General features: G+C 46.5%; 2 protein-coding genes across 5 annotated transcripts in view; both read left to right on the plus strand.

The window, feature by feature from the left end:
• Nucleotides 1-76: 76 nt before the first annotated feature.
• MRPL51 (mitochondrial ribosomal protein L51) lies at nucleotides 77-1269 on the plus strand. Its single transcript, XM_036296640.1, has 3 exons — nucleotides 77-301; nucleotides 386-496; nucleotides 950-1269. Exons 1-3 carry the CDS (start codon nucleotides 223-225, stop codon nucleotides 1144-1146), a joined length of 387 nt encoding a protein of 128 aa, XP_036152533.1. The 5' UTR covers nucleotides 77-222; the 3' UTR covers nucleotides 1147-1269.
• A 5387-nt stretch (nucleotides 1270-6656) lies between these two features.
• VAMP1 (vesicle associated membrane protein 1) overlaps nucleotides 6657-17063 on the plus strand; it is a 58406-nt gene continuing 47999 nt past the window's right edge. The window contains exons 1-5 of one of the 4 annotated variants that reach the window (XM_036296469.1): nucleotides 6657-6964; nucleotides 12140-12269; nucleotides 12692-12850; nucleotides 13975-14026; nucleotides 15959-17047. In XM_036296469.1, coding sequence (XP_036152362.1) covers nucleotides 6963-6964; nucleotides 12140-12269; nucleotides 12692-12850; nucleotides 13975-14026; nucleotides 15959-15969 — 354 coding nt within the window. In that variant the 5' untranslated portion in view covers nucleotides 6657-6962 and the 3' untranslated portion in view covers nucleotides 15970-17047. Of the gene's footprint in view, nucleotides 6965-12139; nucleotides 12270-12691; nucleotides 12851-13974; nucleotides 14027-14385; nucleotides 17048-17063 lie in introns of those variants that run through there. The other 3 variants (XM_036296468.1, XM_036296467.1, XR_004965653.1) reach the window with 3 other exon arrangements.

Genomic DNA, 17063 nt, shown 5'->3' on the forward strand with positions numbered 1-17063 from the left:
GGCCGCTGTGCGCCGGAACCCGGAAGGCGGGGCTTGTGGCTGGGGAAGGAGGGGCTTAGGAGCTCGCTGCGCCCAGAGCTACCTGGGTAAGGCCCAAGATGGCTGCTTTCACCTAGTACCGACGGGAGGGCAGCACGAGCGGTCCCTGCCATCTCTTTGAAGCTCACGTCTGGCCAGCACTCTGCCATAGCTGCATGCTGTTGTAGGGGAGAGACGAGAACAATGGCAGGGTGCCTCGCTGCGGACGCAGGAAGGCGCCTGTGGAGCTGGGTGCCCCAGGCCTGCAGAAGTTTCTCTCTGGGTAAGTGGCGGATGGAGAGAGACGCCCGGAGAACTGCTTTTCAGTAAGCGGCCAGGATTCAGTCTCTTCCTTCTCCATCCCTAGGTGTTCCTGACTTGTATTTTGTAAGGCACACCGTCCCGCCCCCCAAAGTGGTTGATCGTTGGAACGAGAAGAGGGCCATGTTTGGGGTGTATGATAACATCGGGATCCTGGGTAAGACTCGACTCCCTTGCACAGAATTTAAGAATGGCAATTACGTTGCAACAGTGGCCTTTCCATCCCCCACCCCACCCCAGCTTTTTTAGGAATGGTACCGTGCTCAATAGCAAAGAGCAAACACTTATGTGGTTATTTACGTTATACTGGGCATTGTTCTGAGTGTCCTACATGTATTAACTCATTAATCCGCATAATAACGTTTTCATTTTATAGGTGAGGAAACTGAAGCATAAAGAGGCTAAGTAATTTTTTCAAAACTAGCAAATAGCAGTGTCAGAATTTGAACCCCAAACAGTCTGGCTCCAAAGTCTGTGCGCTCTTGATACTGTAGTGTGATGTGTCTTGTCTGGAGGGGCTGCTCTGAGCCGTGCAACTGTATGTGGAAGGCTTAGCAGCTGGTCGAGGCTGTGTTGTTTTGGAACTAGTATGTTCTCTCACATTACACAGGAAATTTTGAAAAGCACCCCAAAGAACTAATCAGGGGCCCCAAATGGCTTCGAGGCTGGAAGGGGAATGAATTGCAGCGTTGTATCCGAAAGAAGAGAATGGTTGGAAATCGGATGTTCAGTGATGACCTGCACAACCTTAACAAACGCATCAGCTATCTCTACAAACATTTTAACCGACGTGGAAAGTACCGGTAGAAGAGTAAGCTGGGGACTGTGGAAGAGGCATATCTAACATCCAGGTGAAGGGAAACAGTACTTTTTTCCCTATGAGGAAAGGAATTTGTATGCTCTCCGTAATAAAATGAGGCTTCTTTAGAATCTGTTATCCACACTTTATTTTCCTCTAGATGCTACTTTTACTTGCATAGACTATGAAGTCTGACTCATTCCTAAGTCTTAGAGTCTTAGATTTGGGCTTTACCACTTGCCTTTTGCAGTCTAGCCATGTCTATGGCCTTTAAAAAAGAAAAATTGTTGTTGGCATTTTTTGACATTTGGGCTTCATATATTGAAAGTAGTAATTTTTAATTGCCTCTTAATATTAAATATATTTTAAAAAATCCACAGTGGGTCTGGCTGGTGTGGCTCAGTGGTTGAGCATCAACCTATAAACCAGGAGCCCAGGTTTCAGGCTTGGTCCACAGTTGGGGGCAGGAAGGAGGCAGCCGATCAATGCTTCTCATCATTGATTTTTCTATCTCCCTCTCCCTCTCTGAAATTAATAAAAATATGTTTTTAAAAATCCACACTGGAGTGAAATGTAACGGAAAAGTGGCATTATATTTCTGTACTATTCTTATAAAAACTATTGGTTACTTTTTCTGAGCAGAAAATTGTAGGAGAAACAAAAATGTGTAACATATCCTTGACCCACTCTCTGCATATGCTTTTCTAGTTAGGGATATCCTAGCCTATCCTATATAATAAAAGGGTAATACACAAATCGACTGAACAGCAAATGACCGGTCGCTATAACATGCACTGACCACCAGGGGGCAGATACTCAATGCCGGAGCTGCCATCTGGTGGTCAGTGCGCTTCCACAGGGGGAGCGCTGCTTAGCCACAAGCTGGGCTGACAGTTGGCAAGCACAGTAGCCCACCTCTGGCAGCACTAAGGAGTGGGCCTAAGCCGCGGTCGGACATCTCCGAAGCTCCTGGACTGCGAGAGAGTGCAGGCTGGGCTGAGGGAACCCCACCCAAGTGCATGAATTTTGTGCACCAGCCTCTAGTGCAGCAGTTCTCAAACTGTGGGTCACAACCCCTTTGGGGGTCGAATGACCCTTTCACAGGGGTCACCTAAGACCATCGGAAAACATATATAATTACATATTGTTTTGTGATTAATCACTATGCTTTAATTATGTTCAATTTGTAACAATGAAATTGGGGGGTCACCACAACATGAGGAACTGTATTAAAGGGTCGCGGCATTAGGAAGGTTGAGAACCACTGCTCTAGTGTGTGTGTGTGTGTGTGTGTGTGTGTGTGTGTGTGTGTGTGTGTGTATTCTTCAGAACACCTTGCACTTAGCAGTCTCAAATATTTGATTGTCTCCTCTCCAGTCCCACCAAATCATGTAAGGTATTCCAGAGCCACTCATATTTCATACCCACCTCTCCATTCTTATATCCAGCTCTTCTCCAGCCATCACTTTGAAAACACTCTCCAATATTATGAGCCCCGATACATAATATATACATTTCCATAAGACCCAGGATCGTAATTTATGTTCACACATACCCATATCCATTTCTCTGAAACCCTAAACTTTTCACGTGGGGAGCAGGCCTAAGCTGGCAGTTGGACATTCTTAGCGCTGCCGGGGGAGGCCAGAGAGGCTCCCGCAACCACCGCTATGCTCGCCAGCCGAGAGCCCAGCTTCTGGCTGAGCGGTGCTCCCCCTGTGGAAGCGCACTGGCCACCAGGGGGCAGTGTTTGCCCCCTGGTGGCCAGTGCGTGTCATAGCGACTGGTTGTTCTGCCATTTGGTCGATTTGCATATTAGCTTTTTATTATATAGGATATTTTAGTAGAACATGTGAGTATTAGTGAAGAGGAAACTGATAGTTCAGTTCAGTGAGCGTTTATAAAATGTTTCCTGCTGTGAAAATATAAAAGGTCTTGTTTTCAAGGACAGAACAATCTTGTTTTAGGTGTGAAACAGTATATAACATTTTCATTCAATAAACACTGAATCATATGTGCAAGGTTATTTGTAGGGACATAAATCACTGTCAGGATTGATTCCTAACTCTCAGTTGCTTTCATTCTACTTAAGAGATATATATGTAAACAATATGAATTTGAATATGGTAATTGCATAGAAAAATTAGAGACTTCTAAGAGTTTTTTCTTGGCTGGGGTGGGGGAGTGGGTAGTCAGAAAAGGTATTTGTTGAAAAGATGACATTTGAGCTAAGTCTTGGAAAATTTCAGCTTAAGAACATGGGAAATCAATGTTAACTATGAACAGTAACATATGGGCAGCAGCTTTGATGAGTAAAAATAATTGCGGTGGGTAGGGGAATGGGGGATAGCCTTGTCATGGGAACATAGACATGTGAGCAAAGGTGGCAACTACTGACACAGGTCCATAGGATTAAGTTAATGATCATTAACATATCAGTAATATTTTTCTAATAACAGGAAATAAGTTTTAGATAGGAAAAATAGCGCAAATGACCAGGAGTCTAGCCAGGATGAAGACCTTAGTTTTTTTTAACCCTGTAGACCAGAGCTGTTCAATCCTGGTTACATGTTAGAAACTTCTCAGAGGCTTCAACAAAACAAACAACAACAACAAAGAAGACTCGGACCCATCCTACACCATGAAATCAATCTGAGACTGGGTTCCAAGCATTCATGTTTTTAAAAGCTCCCAAGAGGTTCTAAATTAGGATTGAGTACCACTGCTTTGGAAAATGGAAGAAGGCAAGGGAGTGCTTTTTAGGGTTCCTTTACTTTGATTTGGCTGAGTCTCTGAACTCATAATATTTTTGCTGTTTGATTTTGCTTGGTTTAATGTGTCTGTGTCTGTCTTCCCCATTAGTTAAGCCTCATTCCCACTGAAGGTAGGGACTGTCCTGTACATATTTGATTGCTGCAGTAGTTGAATATCTGGCATATTAGATATTTTTATATATGGGCTCTTTTTAAAAATATCGATTTTAGAGAAAGAGAAACATTGATTGGTTGCCTCCCATAGACACCCCAACTGGGGATCAAACCTGCATCTTAACTATGTGCTCTGACCAGGAATTGAACTGTGACCTCCCGTTTCATATGTCGACACTCAACCACTGAGCCACGCTGGCTGGGCTCCTTTTTATGATTAAAATAAAACCTGTTAAACTAGTAACAGAGGGAAATTTCATTAATTTGATAAAGATTATATACTGGAGATTAACAACATACATTTATGGACATGTATTCCCTTTAAAAATCAGCAACAATACAAGGATGCCCACTATTACTGCTGCATTATAACTTAGTACTAAAGGCCCTAGTCAGTGTTACAAAAAAATTAGTGTTTGCTAAGGGTTAGGGGTGGGGTGGGTGTGGCTATAAAGAGACAGCTCCAGGGAGTCTTGTTCTAGTGTAATAGTTCTGTACTCTGATTGTGGTAAAAGGAATCTACACTATTTCATAAAACTATATACACATGCAGGCGCGCACACACATACACAGGAATGCATGTAAAAATGGCAAAATCTGAATAAGCTCTGTGGGCTGTATCAATGTCAATTTCCTGGTTTTAATATTATAGGTGAAGGGCTATAGGGGAACCTCCCTGTATTATTTTCTTAATTTTAAAAGTATTTCAATTAAAAAAAAATTCAGTGACTTAGTTTTCAGGGGAAAGTTGGTGGGGATACTTAGGTGTTCATGCTGCCAAAAATAATTCTTCCCATTGATTTTGTCTTTGAGGGTTTATGATTTGTTTTCAGTTCCTACAAGTTGTCATTTTGGTGTGGTTATAGGAGGTAGATGGATAAACACATGATCAGTACATTATGTTTCCAAGAGCAATTGTTCATTAGTTTTAAGCAGGGTTGTGACATTTGCATAGAGCATTCTGGTGGTTCCTTAAAGGATGGATATGAGGGAGGGCAAGACTAGAAACACAAAGATATTTCACTAATTCTAAAATACACTTTTTAAAAAATGTTAACATCTAAATTAGGATGTTTCAATATAACTGTTAGCCAAATGAGTGTCTGAGGCATGGAAGAAAATTCAGGGACAGCAGAGGAACACTTTGAGAAATGCTGTCTCACCAAAGTTCTTGATGACTAACTACATTGTGTGGAAAATTATGAAATCTAAGATTGAGTCAAAAAAATGAATCATAAGAGCCTCAATATGACGTTTTAGGAATACTGTTACCGTGTTATTCTTTTGTATTTTCTTTTTTTACATATGCACCAGAGTGAAATATAAAAATCTCTATATAAGTCTATACTTTCAATAAATATAAAAACAGTTCTGATAAGAAAGCATCGAGCCGAAACCGGTTTGGCTCGGTGGATAGAGCGTCGGCCTGCGGACTGAAGGGTCCCAGGTTCGATTCCCATCAAGGGCATGTACCTGGGTTGCGGGCATATCCCCAGTAGGAGATGTGCAGGAGGCAGCTGATCGATGTTTCTCTCTCATCGATGTTTCTAACTCTCTATCTCTCTCCCTTCCTCTCTGTAAAAAATCAATAAAACATATTTAAAAAAAAAAAAAAAGAAAGCATCGAGTCAGTTTGCTACCTTGTTTTCCTAGCGGGAGCTGAAATAATGTTGAGTTTTACAACGGATAAGAACAGTGAGACAAGGGGAGAGCATTCTTGAAATACTAACAAGGAAAAATCGACTCGACTTGGTGAATTATTAGAGGAGGGGTAAGGATGAACGGGGAGTTAGTCCAGGGTGGTGTCCGTTTGGGCCACCTGGTGGGTAAGGTACCTGGAAGGCACGGGAGGAGCAGGTTTGGCGGGAGGTTCAGTGTCGGATACACGGCGTGAGACGCTTGTCGGCAGCGTGGAAGGAAACGGATGAACGAAGCCTGCGTATCTGCTTTGTGGGGACGGAACCCCCGCCCGGTACTTGGGCCCGAGAGCCTGCCGTTCTGCCTTGACGGACTCTGCCTCCGCGGAGTTGTTGGTCAGAGGCGGGCAGGTGGGTGGGACGCCGGACAGATCTGGGCGTCAGGGCTGTGCGTGGACTGACATACCACCGACTTCCCCGGGAGTCCCGGCCACTGTGAGCCGGGACACTCGGCCGCGGTAGGCGAGAGCGGCGCGATTGGCTGGAGCTGCCGGCGCTGGGACCTTGGGCGGGGCCAGGCTTCAGAAGCTGTTCAGCGATTGGCTAGCAGGCACCAGAAAAGGCTTAACTCGAAATGTTGGAGTTGCCCCTCCTGAGTGTTGAAGCGTGTTTTCACAACCCCCTGAAGCTTAGTTACAGATTAGCCAACTATAGTCATCTTTGTCGCTGAATGAGGAAACTGCTCCTTTGATTGGCCAATTTTCTCGGGCTTCCCTTCTGGACTGCGCCTGTCCCGGGCTTGGATTGGGCCGCGGGATTGTCAATCTTTTTTTTTTTTTAAATATATATTTTATTGATATTTTACAGAGAGGAAGGGAGAGAGATAGAGAGTTAGAAACATCGATGAGAGAGAAACATCGATCAGCTGCCTCCTGCACACCTCCCACTGGGGATGTGCCCGCAACCCAGGTACATGCCCTTGACCGGAATCGAACCTGGGACCTTTCAGTCCGCAAGCCGACGCTCTATCCACTGAGCCAAACCGGTTTCGGCGGGATTGTCAATCTTATCGGGGAGGCGTGGCCGGCACTAATAAAGACCGGGACCTGCAGCTGCAGTAAGTTCCACCGCAGCTAGAGCTCCGGGTGGTCAACTAGACTTGCAGCTCGTCAGTTCCGTGGACTTCAGCCGCAGCGTTCCCCTCGCCGGGTGTCTCGCCGCAGCCTCTGGAGAGGAGACCGATCCTCACTTCTCAGAAAAATGTGAGTTGACTCTGGTGTAGGGAGCTCGACCCTCCATGCCAACTGTCACCGCCAGCGTCAGACTCTGCGGGATGGAAATGGCGCATTGCAGCAGATGCAGCGACGCGGGGAACTACCCCCGCGCGCAGCCCCCAGACCTGACCACCCCCAGCGAGGAGGGCAGCACTCCACTTCTGCACCAGCCACAGCCAGCACCCCACGGGCGGGGCAGGGGCGCAGGGGTCCCACATTCATTGCACCCATTCTTCTCGCCCGAGGGGCGCCTCATGCAGCTCTCGGTCTAGCGGAGCCCGGGAGAGGGCGAAGGTGGGGCATGGAGTTATCGGGTAGGGTCTGAACGAATCTGTACGTGGTTCCTCTGGAAAGACAGTCGTAGGTGCATCTGCTAGTTAGTAATTTCTGTATGTCCCTCACCCCAACTGTTACGTGTTGCCTCCCTCCCACCTTGGCAGTGAGCAAAGCTCCAGATACTTATCTGCCAGTTCTCAGAACTCAGGGGGGGCAGTGCCCTATGATTCCAAACTGCCTTCCTCCCATGGCCACCCTGAGGTGTTTCCCTTCACTGAGTCTCAGCCAAGTTCCGGGAAGAGAAATAGACCTGAGGATCCCGGTCTTCCCCAGCGCATTGCATTTAGTCTCGGACCATCTTCAGCATCACCCGCATCCTAAGATCCGAGGGAGAACCGTGGCTGGAGAAGTGAAGCACTCCCCTGTCAGGACCACTGTCTGCTTGATAGAGGTCTTTCTTCCTTGCCATTGCCTGGAGTCCTGGCCTGGTCCTAGACAAAAAACGGGAAAAGGTTTACTTATCCTACATAAAGGTTGTAACTGTTCTGGATATTTTATTGCTGAGTGTTCCCAACTCCCAACAAGTCGTACGTGGAACGGTCCCTTCACATGCTTTATAACCATGTCACATTTTCTCAATTGGATTTCTGCAGCTTTTACTCTGTGACATTCTGTGCATCTTGGCCAAGTCCTAGGAACCCATTTGTTTGCATTTGGGGAAGGAGGATCCTTCTCGGCTGACTGGTTCCCAGGAGCACCCATGTGGGATGCACCAAAGGGGGTGGAGAAAGTGCGGGGACCAGCAGGGCATCACAAGGCCTCTGACTTCAGTGTTGTCATTGCTGCCGCCATCCTGGACTGCTTCCAAGACCAGACAGTGGCTCCTACCCACTCACTGGGTTTTCCGTCTTCAGAGAACTAGATTGCTGCTGAGTTCAGTGGTGGCACAAGAGCCTTCTGGCTTCCATGGCTTTGGGTCTTCCCTTTGCGCCTTTACGCCTTAGAAGTGAGACAGTGATGTTAATGGGGACACGTCAGATGTAATCTGCTAGTGTCTCCTTTCTGAGGTGTTATTCTCTATCTTTTTAGACTTGAAAGAAATTCATTTAGGGAGGAGGAACTTCTGGGTATTAGGTCTATTGTGAGTAGTCAAGGCATTTCCTGCGTGGTGACTTGGTGATGGTTTAATCCCTCTATCATTCATTCTTAGACTGCTCCTAGGAGGTATGTTTTGTGGGATTCAGCTTCTGTTTGAGGAGTTCTTATTGTAATTTTATTCTCCATCAGATTTGAGAGACCTCCCTCCTGCTGGTAGGGTCTTCCTTGGGAGAGAAAAATCTCATGCCGTAGGTTAGACTTCATGAAAAAGAGTTTGTCCTGAACATGTTAATCCCTTCTAAGGCAAAGGGAATGAGGAGAGGACAATCACTGTGGGTAGTAGTGTAAACCAAAATTTCTCTTTGGGACATAAGGGACATATGTCTCTTTGGGACACAGGGTAGTTTCCTGAGATTTGTTGCCAAACCTAAAAAAAGAAGGGACAGAATGTCAAAGATGCATGTACACTGAGGCCCATTTCTCTTCATTTTGCCTCCTGTCTATACTCTTGGAACAGTTCCATAATTAATGTAATTGTTTTAGGCCCCAGTTCCATCTAAGTGAAATTTCCATCTTCTCTGCCAAAAACAAAGCAAGCAAACTGTTCTGACTCACTGCACCTACAGAGGCTCTGCCTTTGGTGATTCTCCAAGTTGTCCTTACAACAGCCCCAATATACTAATTGTGGAATGAAACATAACCAGTAAGTGGATCCCCTTAAGCAGAATCTGTCAGCTTGCTCTTTGTAGATTTAGGCTTTGGGGAAAAGGGCTGTTTAGTCCATAGGCTTATCCTGAGGGTTTAGTCTTTTGTACAAATTTTTTTTTTTTTTTTTTTTTTTGGTTTTTTGGTTCAATTGTTTTTTTTTTTTTTATTAAATCTTTATTGTTCAGATTATTACATTTGTTCCTCTTTTTTTCCCCCCCATAACTCCCCTCCTCCCAGTTCCCGCCCCACCCTCCGCCCTCACTCCCCACCCACTGTCCTCATCTATAGGTGCACGATTTTTGTCCAGTCTCTTCCCGCATCTCCCACACCCCTTTCCCCCCCAGGAATAGTCAGTCCATTCCCTTTCTAAGTCCCTGATTCTATTATATTCACCAGTTCATTCTGTTCATCAGATTATTTATTCACTTGATTCTTAGATTCACTTGTTGATAGATGCATATTTGTTGTTCATAATTTGTATCTTTACCTTTTTCTTCCTCTTCCTCTTCTTAAAGGATACCTTTCAGCATTTCATATAATCCTGGTTTGGTGGTGGTGAACTCCTTTAGCTTTTCCTTATCTGTGAAGCTCTTTATCTGACCTTCAATTCTGAATGATAACTTTGCTGGATAAAGTAATCTTGGTTGTAGGTTCTTGCTATTCATCACTTTGAATATTTCTTGCCACTCCCTTCTGGCCTGCAAAGTTTCTGTTGAGAAATCAGCTGACAGTCGTATGGGTATTCCCTTGTAGGTAACTGAGTTTCTTTCTCTTGCTGTTTTTAAGATTCTCTCTTTATCTTTTGCTCTTGGCATTTTAATTATGATGTGTCTTGGTGTGGTCCTCTTTGGATTCCTTTTGTTTGGGGTTCTCTGCGCTTCTTGCACCTGTAAGTCCATTTCTTTCACCAGGTGGGGAAGTTTTCTGTCATTATTTCTTCAAATAGGTTTTCAATATCTTGCTCTCTCTCATCTTCTGGCACCCCTATAATTCTGATGTTGGTACGCTTGAAGCTGTCCCAGAGGCTCCTTACACTATCCTCGCATTTTTGGATTCTTTTTTATTTTGCTTTTCCGGTTGGGTGTTTTTTGCTTCCTCGCATTTCAAATCATTGACTTGATTCTTGCGCTCCTTTGGTCTGCTGTTGGGAGTCTGTATAATATTCGTTATTTCAGTCCGTGTATGCTTAATTTCTAGTTGGTTCCCCAATATAAGATCGAGGGTCTCATTAGTTTTCTTGTAGATCTCATTAAGTTTATCGGCGGCTTCTAAACAGTTCTTGAGAGACCTTAAAAGTGTGGTTCTGAACTCTATATCTTCCATTGACAATTTTGTCCTGTTTCTTTGTCTCCGCATTTTGTTATGCTTCCTTGGTGCACCCCCTAGTGGTCTTTGTTCGAAGTCTTATAGTTAAATCTTGATTGTTGTAGCTAATACCAGGGAGGGTTTGACCTCCAGGCCAAGTGGCTATGAGAATCAGCTGTGTCAGCAGTGAGAGAACTTCTGTCCTCTAGGGAGGTGCTAATCTAGCCTTTGCCTGAGGCTATCCGGCAAATGCCTGTGTGCAGGGCTTGGGCGGGGCGGGTCGCACAGGATCAACAGGGTGGGCCGGAGAGAGCAGTTATGGCGGCTCTCAGTCCTGTCCCCAGGGGCTCTGCCTCTCTGAGTCCCAGCACCCGCTGCAAAGCTCGGAGAGAAAGCTGCACTCGCTCTGACCGAAGCCAGACAGTCCCGCTTCTCCCGTTTGAGTCTGGGTCGCTAAAGACTCGCCCGGATCTGGAGCTCAGAGTCTGCGACTCCCTCCCGATTGAAAACGCCAACCGCGCCCTCCGCCGCCAGCCCGCTCCGCGCACTCCGCACCTCAGAATTTGACTTCAGCACTGCGCCTCCTCTGAGTGTCCATATGCGTTTCTCTTTCCTCCTAGTTGTAGAACTTCCACTCAGCCAGCGTTCCTGTGGTTCTGGGTGATGTCCCTTCCGTTTTTTGGTTTCACTTTTGAAGTAGTTGTTCAAAGCAGCAAACTCCGGTGTTAACCTATGCCGCCATCTTGGTTCTCCCCAAATTTCTTCTAACCTGGATTGCAGGTTTCCAGTTTGACTTTATGTGAAAGGCTCTGACAGCCAGGGCAATGCCATTCAGGCCAAAGGTAGCACATTAGTCCCTGGAACTATTGTGTCAGAGGATGTGTGTGAGTTCAGGTCAGAAGATGGCCCAAATAAGATCTCTTGATATCACCCTGGACGTCCCTGACCCCCACTAAATGTTGTTACAGGATCTTTTGTGAATATCCCACGTCCCGCGTGGCTCAGGGTTTGGGATCTGGAGAAGGGGCCGCATGCAAATGAAAGAGACGAGACAAGAAATAATAATTTGGAAATATTGGGGGCCAGGTGGAAAGCCCAGTGCAAGGGAAAGGACTTCCACTGGTGCCCAGGCCTTGCCAACCTTTTATTCAATTTTGGATACACATCTAGCTCTTAGGCAGGTAATTGTAGTAACAGGCAGACTATCTTAAAGGTCAGTAAATATTAGAAAGATTTACTCTGAAACTGTTCGGTCAGGAAATAGCTTGAGCCCCCATTGTCTGGACTAAACAATCTGTGCATAGCTCTGGCCCTTGCCAGGGGCTCAAGGTTCACCAGCTTTCCAGGATCCTTGTTTACACTTCCCTGAGAGTGAAGACAATGGCTGGCTTCCCGCATCTTTTATCTTTTGCTTCTTGTCACTGTGCTGTATCTCCCTCCTTAGTAGGGCCAAGGAGCTAAAACCCCTTCTAATTACATAAAGTAACCTAATTGCCATGAATTCGATGGTGTGGGGTGAGAGTGCACATGATTTCTTTCTTGTTTTGGGTACTTTGTGTACTCTGTACACTTTTCTTTCTTTCTTTCTTTTTATTATATTTTCTTTTAAAAAAATCTTTATTGTTGAAAGTATTATTCAGGCCCCCCCCCCGCCCCATTAACCTCTTCCAGCCCACTCCCATCCTCCCTCCCACCCCAGGCCCTCAGCACCCCATTGTCTGTGTTCATCCATGGGTTATGCATATATGCCTACAAGTCGTCCACTTTTCTCTACAGGTCCGATCCAGCTCAGCCGCCCACTGAAGGGGCAGCAGAAGGGACTGCCCCAGGTGGGGGTCCCCCTGGCCCTCCTCCTAATACGACCAGCAACAGACGACTACAGCAAACCCAGGCACAAGTAGAGGAGGTAGGTGGAGCGTTTTTCCCCGAGGGTTTCCAAATCTTGGTGTTTAGAACTTTTCTTTCTTATAGAGCAGTAGTTCTCAACCTTCTGGCCCTTTAATACAGTTCCTCATGTTGCGGTGACCCCCAACCATAAAATTATTTTCGTTGCTACTTCATAACTGTAATGTTGCTACTGTTATGAATTGTAATATAAATATCTGATATGCAGGATGGTCTTAGGCGACCCCTGTGAAAGGGTTGTTCGACCGCCAAAGTGGTCGCGACCCACAGGTTGAGAACCGCTGTTATAGAGAGATAGCTAAAGGCTTTGGGAGGCAAGGCATCCGTTGGAGTTACACAGGGCAACCCTGTGATCCCCTGGTTGTTGTTCTTTCCTGTGTCCCTGGTGGAGAGCTTGGCAGCTTTGTTTCTGGCCCCCCTCAGGTGGTGGACATCATGCGTGTAAATGTGGACAAGGTCCTGAAGAGGGACGAGATCCTGTCAGAGCTAGATGACCGAGCTGATGCCTTGCAGATGGGAGCGTCACAGTTTGAGAGCAGCGCTGCCAAGCTAAAGAGGAAGTATTGGTGGAAAAACTGCAAGGTGAATTTTCTTGTCCTTTCCCCCTTCTTTTTCCTGGGCCACAACTCACAGAAGGCAAGAAAACCCTCCGGTTCTAAAGGGTGTCCCAAAATTCACGCAAGAAGTAATTTTGATAGAAAACACAGGTTTATAATTAAAAATTGTAAATTTTTTATTGATTCATAAAGTATACAATATAGGGTTATGTATGGAATAGCATATCGGGTAAATGGCCTCCATAGCACAAAAAACTGGATTATCATGTCGCAAAAGCGAGCACCATTAACTTATTGCTTGAGCAGCCGCATTTTGGTCATGGAAAATTTCAACAAAAGAGTGCGTATGTGCCAGCAAAGCTGTGGAGGCCATTTACCCGATATGCTATTCCATACATAACCCTATACTGTGTACTTTATATGTGCTGCCGAAGCGAGCACAATAACCCTATACTGTGTACTTTATGAATCAATAAAAAAATTTACAATTTTTAATTATTAACCTGTGTTTTCTATCAAAATAACTTCTTGCGTGAATTTTGGGACACCCTTTGCATTCCTCCCCTTTAGTGATACAGGACCTTCACCCTGCAGAACTCTTCTTGGGAGGGAAGTCTTAAAAGCCTCCTTGAGCTGCATTACCCAGAATTGGCCACCAGGGTAGGCTAGAGTATTCAGACCCACTCACCGGGGACACCCTGAGGAGTTTGGAAATGGTTAGTCAAGCTGCCTTTGCCAAAAGGACCCCTGGGAAATTTTTCACCTGGCCCTTCCTCAAACACCCAACATGGACACAATGACTGGAGTAGATAAATGTACTCAAATACATGCAGCTTTGAGGAATGAGCTGAACACTTCACATTGAAAAATGAACCATCTGACTGCAGATCCATTGCAGTTCTTTTCAACACGACAGGACCTAAGGAAAAAGAAGCAGCTACAAACGCTCTGATGTTTCTGAGGAGCTTCCCCTGTGGTGCAGGGGTTATTGTCTGATGGGGAGCATGGGGGCTGGGCTCTCGCCAAGAGGCCTGCAGATCTCCTGGGTGATGTGTGTTTCTTGCATTGTCCCAAAGACAGAGTAAATTCTCTTCCTGGCTCCTTCCTTTCCCAAGTCCAAGGACCCATTTTTTGTCAATTTCTCCTCAGATGATGATCATGCTGGGGGTTATCTGTGCCATCATCGTGGTAGTTATTGCAAGTAAGTATTCCTGAGGTTTCTGGTGGGGTGAAGAGGTGGGAAGGTCCTGGAGTCTTCTCCCAGCCCTGCCTGCTTGCCTCCCTGCCTGAGGAGTGGGGCTGCTCTGACTGAGGTATGGAGATCACTGTTGTGGAATCGTCACCTGGCTCAGGAGGGAGGAAGGGCAAAGACAAAGGACTCCCTTGATGGACAAGGCTTCCCTCTGCTGTTTGTCACTGTCGTGGGTCAGAGGGAGACATGGGGATGGGACACCTACCACGGAAAGACCCGAACGCCTAGTAACTTGATGTAATTTGTGCTCTTGTTTTCTCCTGTCTCTCTCCCTTCTCCATCCTGGACTTCCTGACTCCTGTGTCCAGTCTACTTTTTTACTTGAGAATGTGCCACCCCTTCCCTGTTCTCCATTGCCATCCAAACTCATGTTCCTCTCCTTGTTTGCTCTCTCAACAACTTCCCCATCTACCTTCCTCCATCCCAGCCCAGCTTCTCTCTCCATCGCTCACTCCTCCTTTGCTGTTGCTTTCATTTGCACTATGTCCCTCAACACTGGAAATGCTGCTCCTGGCGCAATTTGAAGCAACTATCCGAAGAGCAACAGCTGGCACCTCCTCCCTACCTGCTTCTTGTATACTCGCAAATTCCTCCAAAGCCAAAAAGAGATGGAGGCCAAGGGAAGGGGATGGGCGTAGCTGTAGTGATGTGTCCACAAAAGTGTCAAGATTTGGGGAGGAGAAGGGTATCAGTGCCCGTGGTGCCTCCAGGAAAGCCAGGCCGCTGGCAGGAGGAGGCCTTAAACACCTGCGAAAATGGTGGCTCACTCAGGGCTGCCCTGGTCACTTGGAGCTCTTCTCCTATGCCGGGCCTGAAGAGGATCCTGGGTGGGCACAAAGTCCAACTCGGTCCTGGTGCAATACCCTCTTAGAGAGTAAAACCTGTTTTTTGCAGTTATTTCTAATCTGTTAGTCCAAGATTTTCTACGTCTTCAGGGATCTTACAGCCTTTTACTTTGTTCTCCAGCGACCTGGAGAACACATATTAATTGTGAAAATACCAGAATTCTCATTGCCATCCTAGAAGCAGTCCCACAAGCTCATAACCGGAAAGGGTTGTCCCTTGTCCACATTTTCTGCAGCATTCTGTACTGTTCATGAGAGTACCAAATAACTTCATCTAGCCCAAGTTTGGGGCTCTTGATTAGTTTCCACTGTTGGCAGAGAATGCCTATTAGTTAGAGAGAAACAGTGAATGAAGGGCCTAATTTGAAAATAACAAGCTCAGTGGAAGCCACTTCTTGCCCTCTCGTGAAGGAGGGTCCTGCTCCTCCCTTTCTGTTGATTAAGGAGTGTGAGGGGTCCTTGGACTTTCAGGGACTTCCTGTACACCACTCCTGTGTACTTGCCAAAGACAGGGATGAGGCAAGATGTCCTTCCTGAGGCCTGGCCGATTCTGAATATTTTAGAAAAGCCCAGTATACCCACCAACTCAGTCTTGGGGTAGGAGACGGACAGTGTAGAGTTTGTGCTATCACGGGGCCCTTTCACCTAGAGCCACCTGTCTGTCCTTCCTGCATTGTACTCCCCTTCTAAACCACGTGTACCCATCTGAATTCCACTTTGCCGCCTTTCCTTTCCTCTTTGCATGGCTTGTGGGTACAGACAGTGGAATCTAAGGATAGGAGCTACTCAGCCTGTGCAGGGGCCACTGCTGGGCTTCAGGATAGGGTATTGTGAGGGGAGGCAGGCAGGCTGGGAACAGAGGGGAAACACCCATGCGCTTGTATTCCTTCTGTCCCCTGCCCACAAGCAGGAAGAGGCTGGGGCCAGGCTGGGCCGGGTTGGACGCTCACTTTCCATGCAGCAGCATTTCATTGCGCAAAACCATCCTTCCTCTCCCTTCGCCCCTGTTCCCCACCTTCCCTTTGTCCTGCCCCAGGGTGGGACTGAAGAGCTGGAAGAAAGCAGTCAGTGTACCCTCCCAACGGTTCCCCCCGAAGGTCTCCACTCTCCTCTGGGCTCCTCTCTGCCTAATGCAGGGGGTCACCGCTGGAGAAGAGCCACCACTGTCCTCGATGTGTCACAAGCCTGGAGCAAATTTGCCCTCTTAGCCCACCCACCGCTGTCACAGGAATTATTTCCTGGGTGTCTGTCCCTCTGAGGCTCACCAGATATAGTTGGCTTTGTTCTTTTGGAGATGTCAGCCCTTCTACTTTCTTTCTCATCCCACTGTGTACCCTCTTTTGTGTCTTTGTTGTCCCCTTTCCCTCCTACCACCCATGTGCATGAGCAAATGTGCAACTAAACCCTGGGACTTTGCAGTCAAATGAAGCTGAGCTTCCCAGATCCCCTTCGGTTTGCCATGAGACGATGTGGGGTTTCCACTGTGTGTCTGTCATCACCTCTTTGTCTTTTCCCCTAACCTCAGTCTCATACGTGTATAGAATAATAATTGTACTACTTCACTAAAGGCATGTGGCATATTTACCAATGTCATGTATTCTAAACAAAGGCGCAAAAAATATAAATTCCTAACTACACTGACTTGGGTGTTGTTTGGGTTGGAGTAACTGAGCAGAGAGGGGGAGATGGGGAGTGTTGCTTCTTTCTAGTAGTCTGATGTTGCTTTAGGCCGGAAGGGCTGGCTTATGTGTGTCAGATGGTCTTCGGAGATTAAAGCTCTGTGTTGGCAAAGGAAGTGGTCTCTGCTCTCAGCATTCATGCCTGACGCAACCCAACTCTTCAGGTGCCAGTGAGAGGAAGTGACAACAGGAAGTTGAGTGAGGATCTCACACTGATAAACAACTGCAGGTTTTCTCAGACATTTCCTATCTACCTTCTTCCTTCCTGGGGAGTCCCACTGTATGGACTAGCAGATTTTAGAAATGAATAAAAAAATATCTCTCCCTGGCAGCTGAGTCGTGTGAGGAGTAGGGATGAGGAGTTGTAGGTATCCTGAAGTGACCAGCAACTGTCTAAGGAGCAGAACCTAATTACAGCTCCAGGTTACACAGAGCAATTGAGACGGGCCCTGGGGCTGCCTT

Source organism: Myotis myotis, unplaced genomic scaffold (assembly GCF_014108235.1).
Source record: "Myotis myotis isolate mMyoMyo1 unplaced genomic scaffold, mMyoMyo1.p scaffold_m19_p_3, whole genome shotgun sequence".
NCBI lineage: Eukaryota > Metazoa > Chordata > Mammalia > Chiroptera > Vespertilionidae > Myotis > Myotis myotis.

Bases quoted from the DNA above. Each gene is read 5' to 3' on its own strand.
- MRPL51 (XM_036296640.1), top strand. From the start codon at position 223: ATGGCAGGGTGCCTCGCTGCGGACGCAGGAAGGCGCCTGTGGAGCTGG. The intron at 302-385 runs GTAAGTGGCGGA...CTCCATCCCTAG, and splicing joins CTGCAGAAGTTTCTCTCTGG to GTGTTCCTGACTTGTATTTT. The intron at 497-949 runs GTAAGACTCGAC...CACATTACACAG, and splicing joins TGATAACATCGGGATCCTGG to GAAATTTTGAAAAGCACCCC.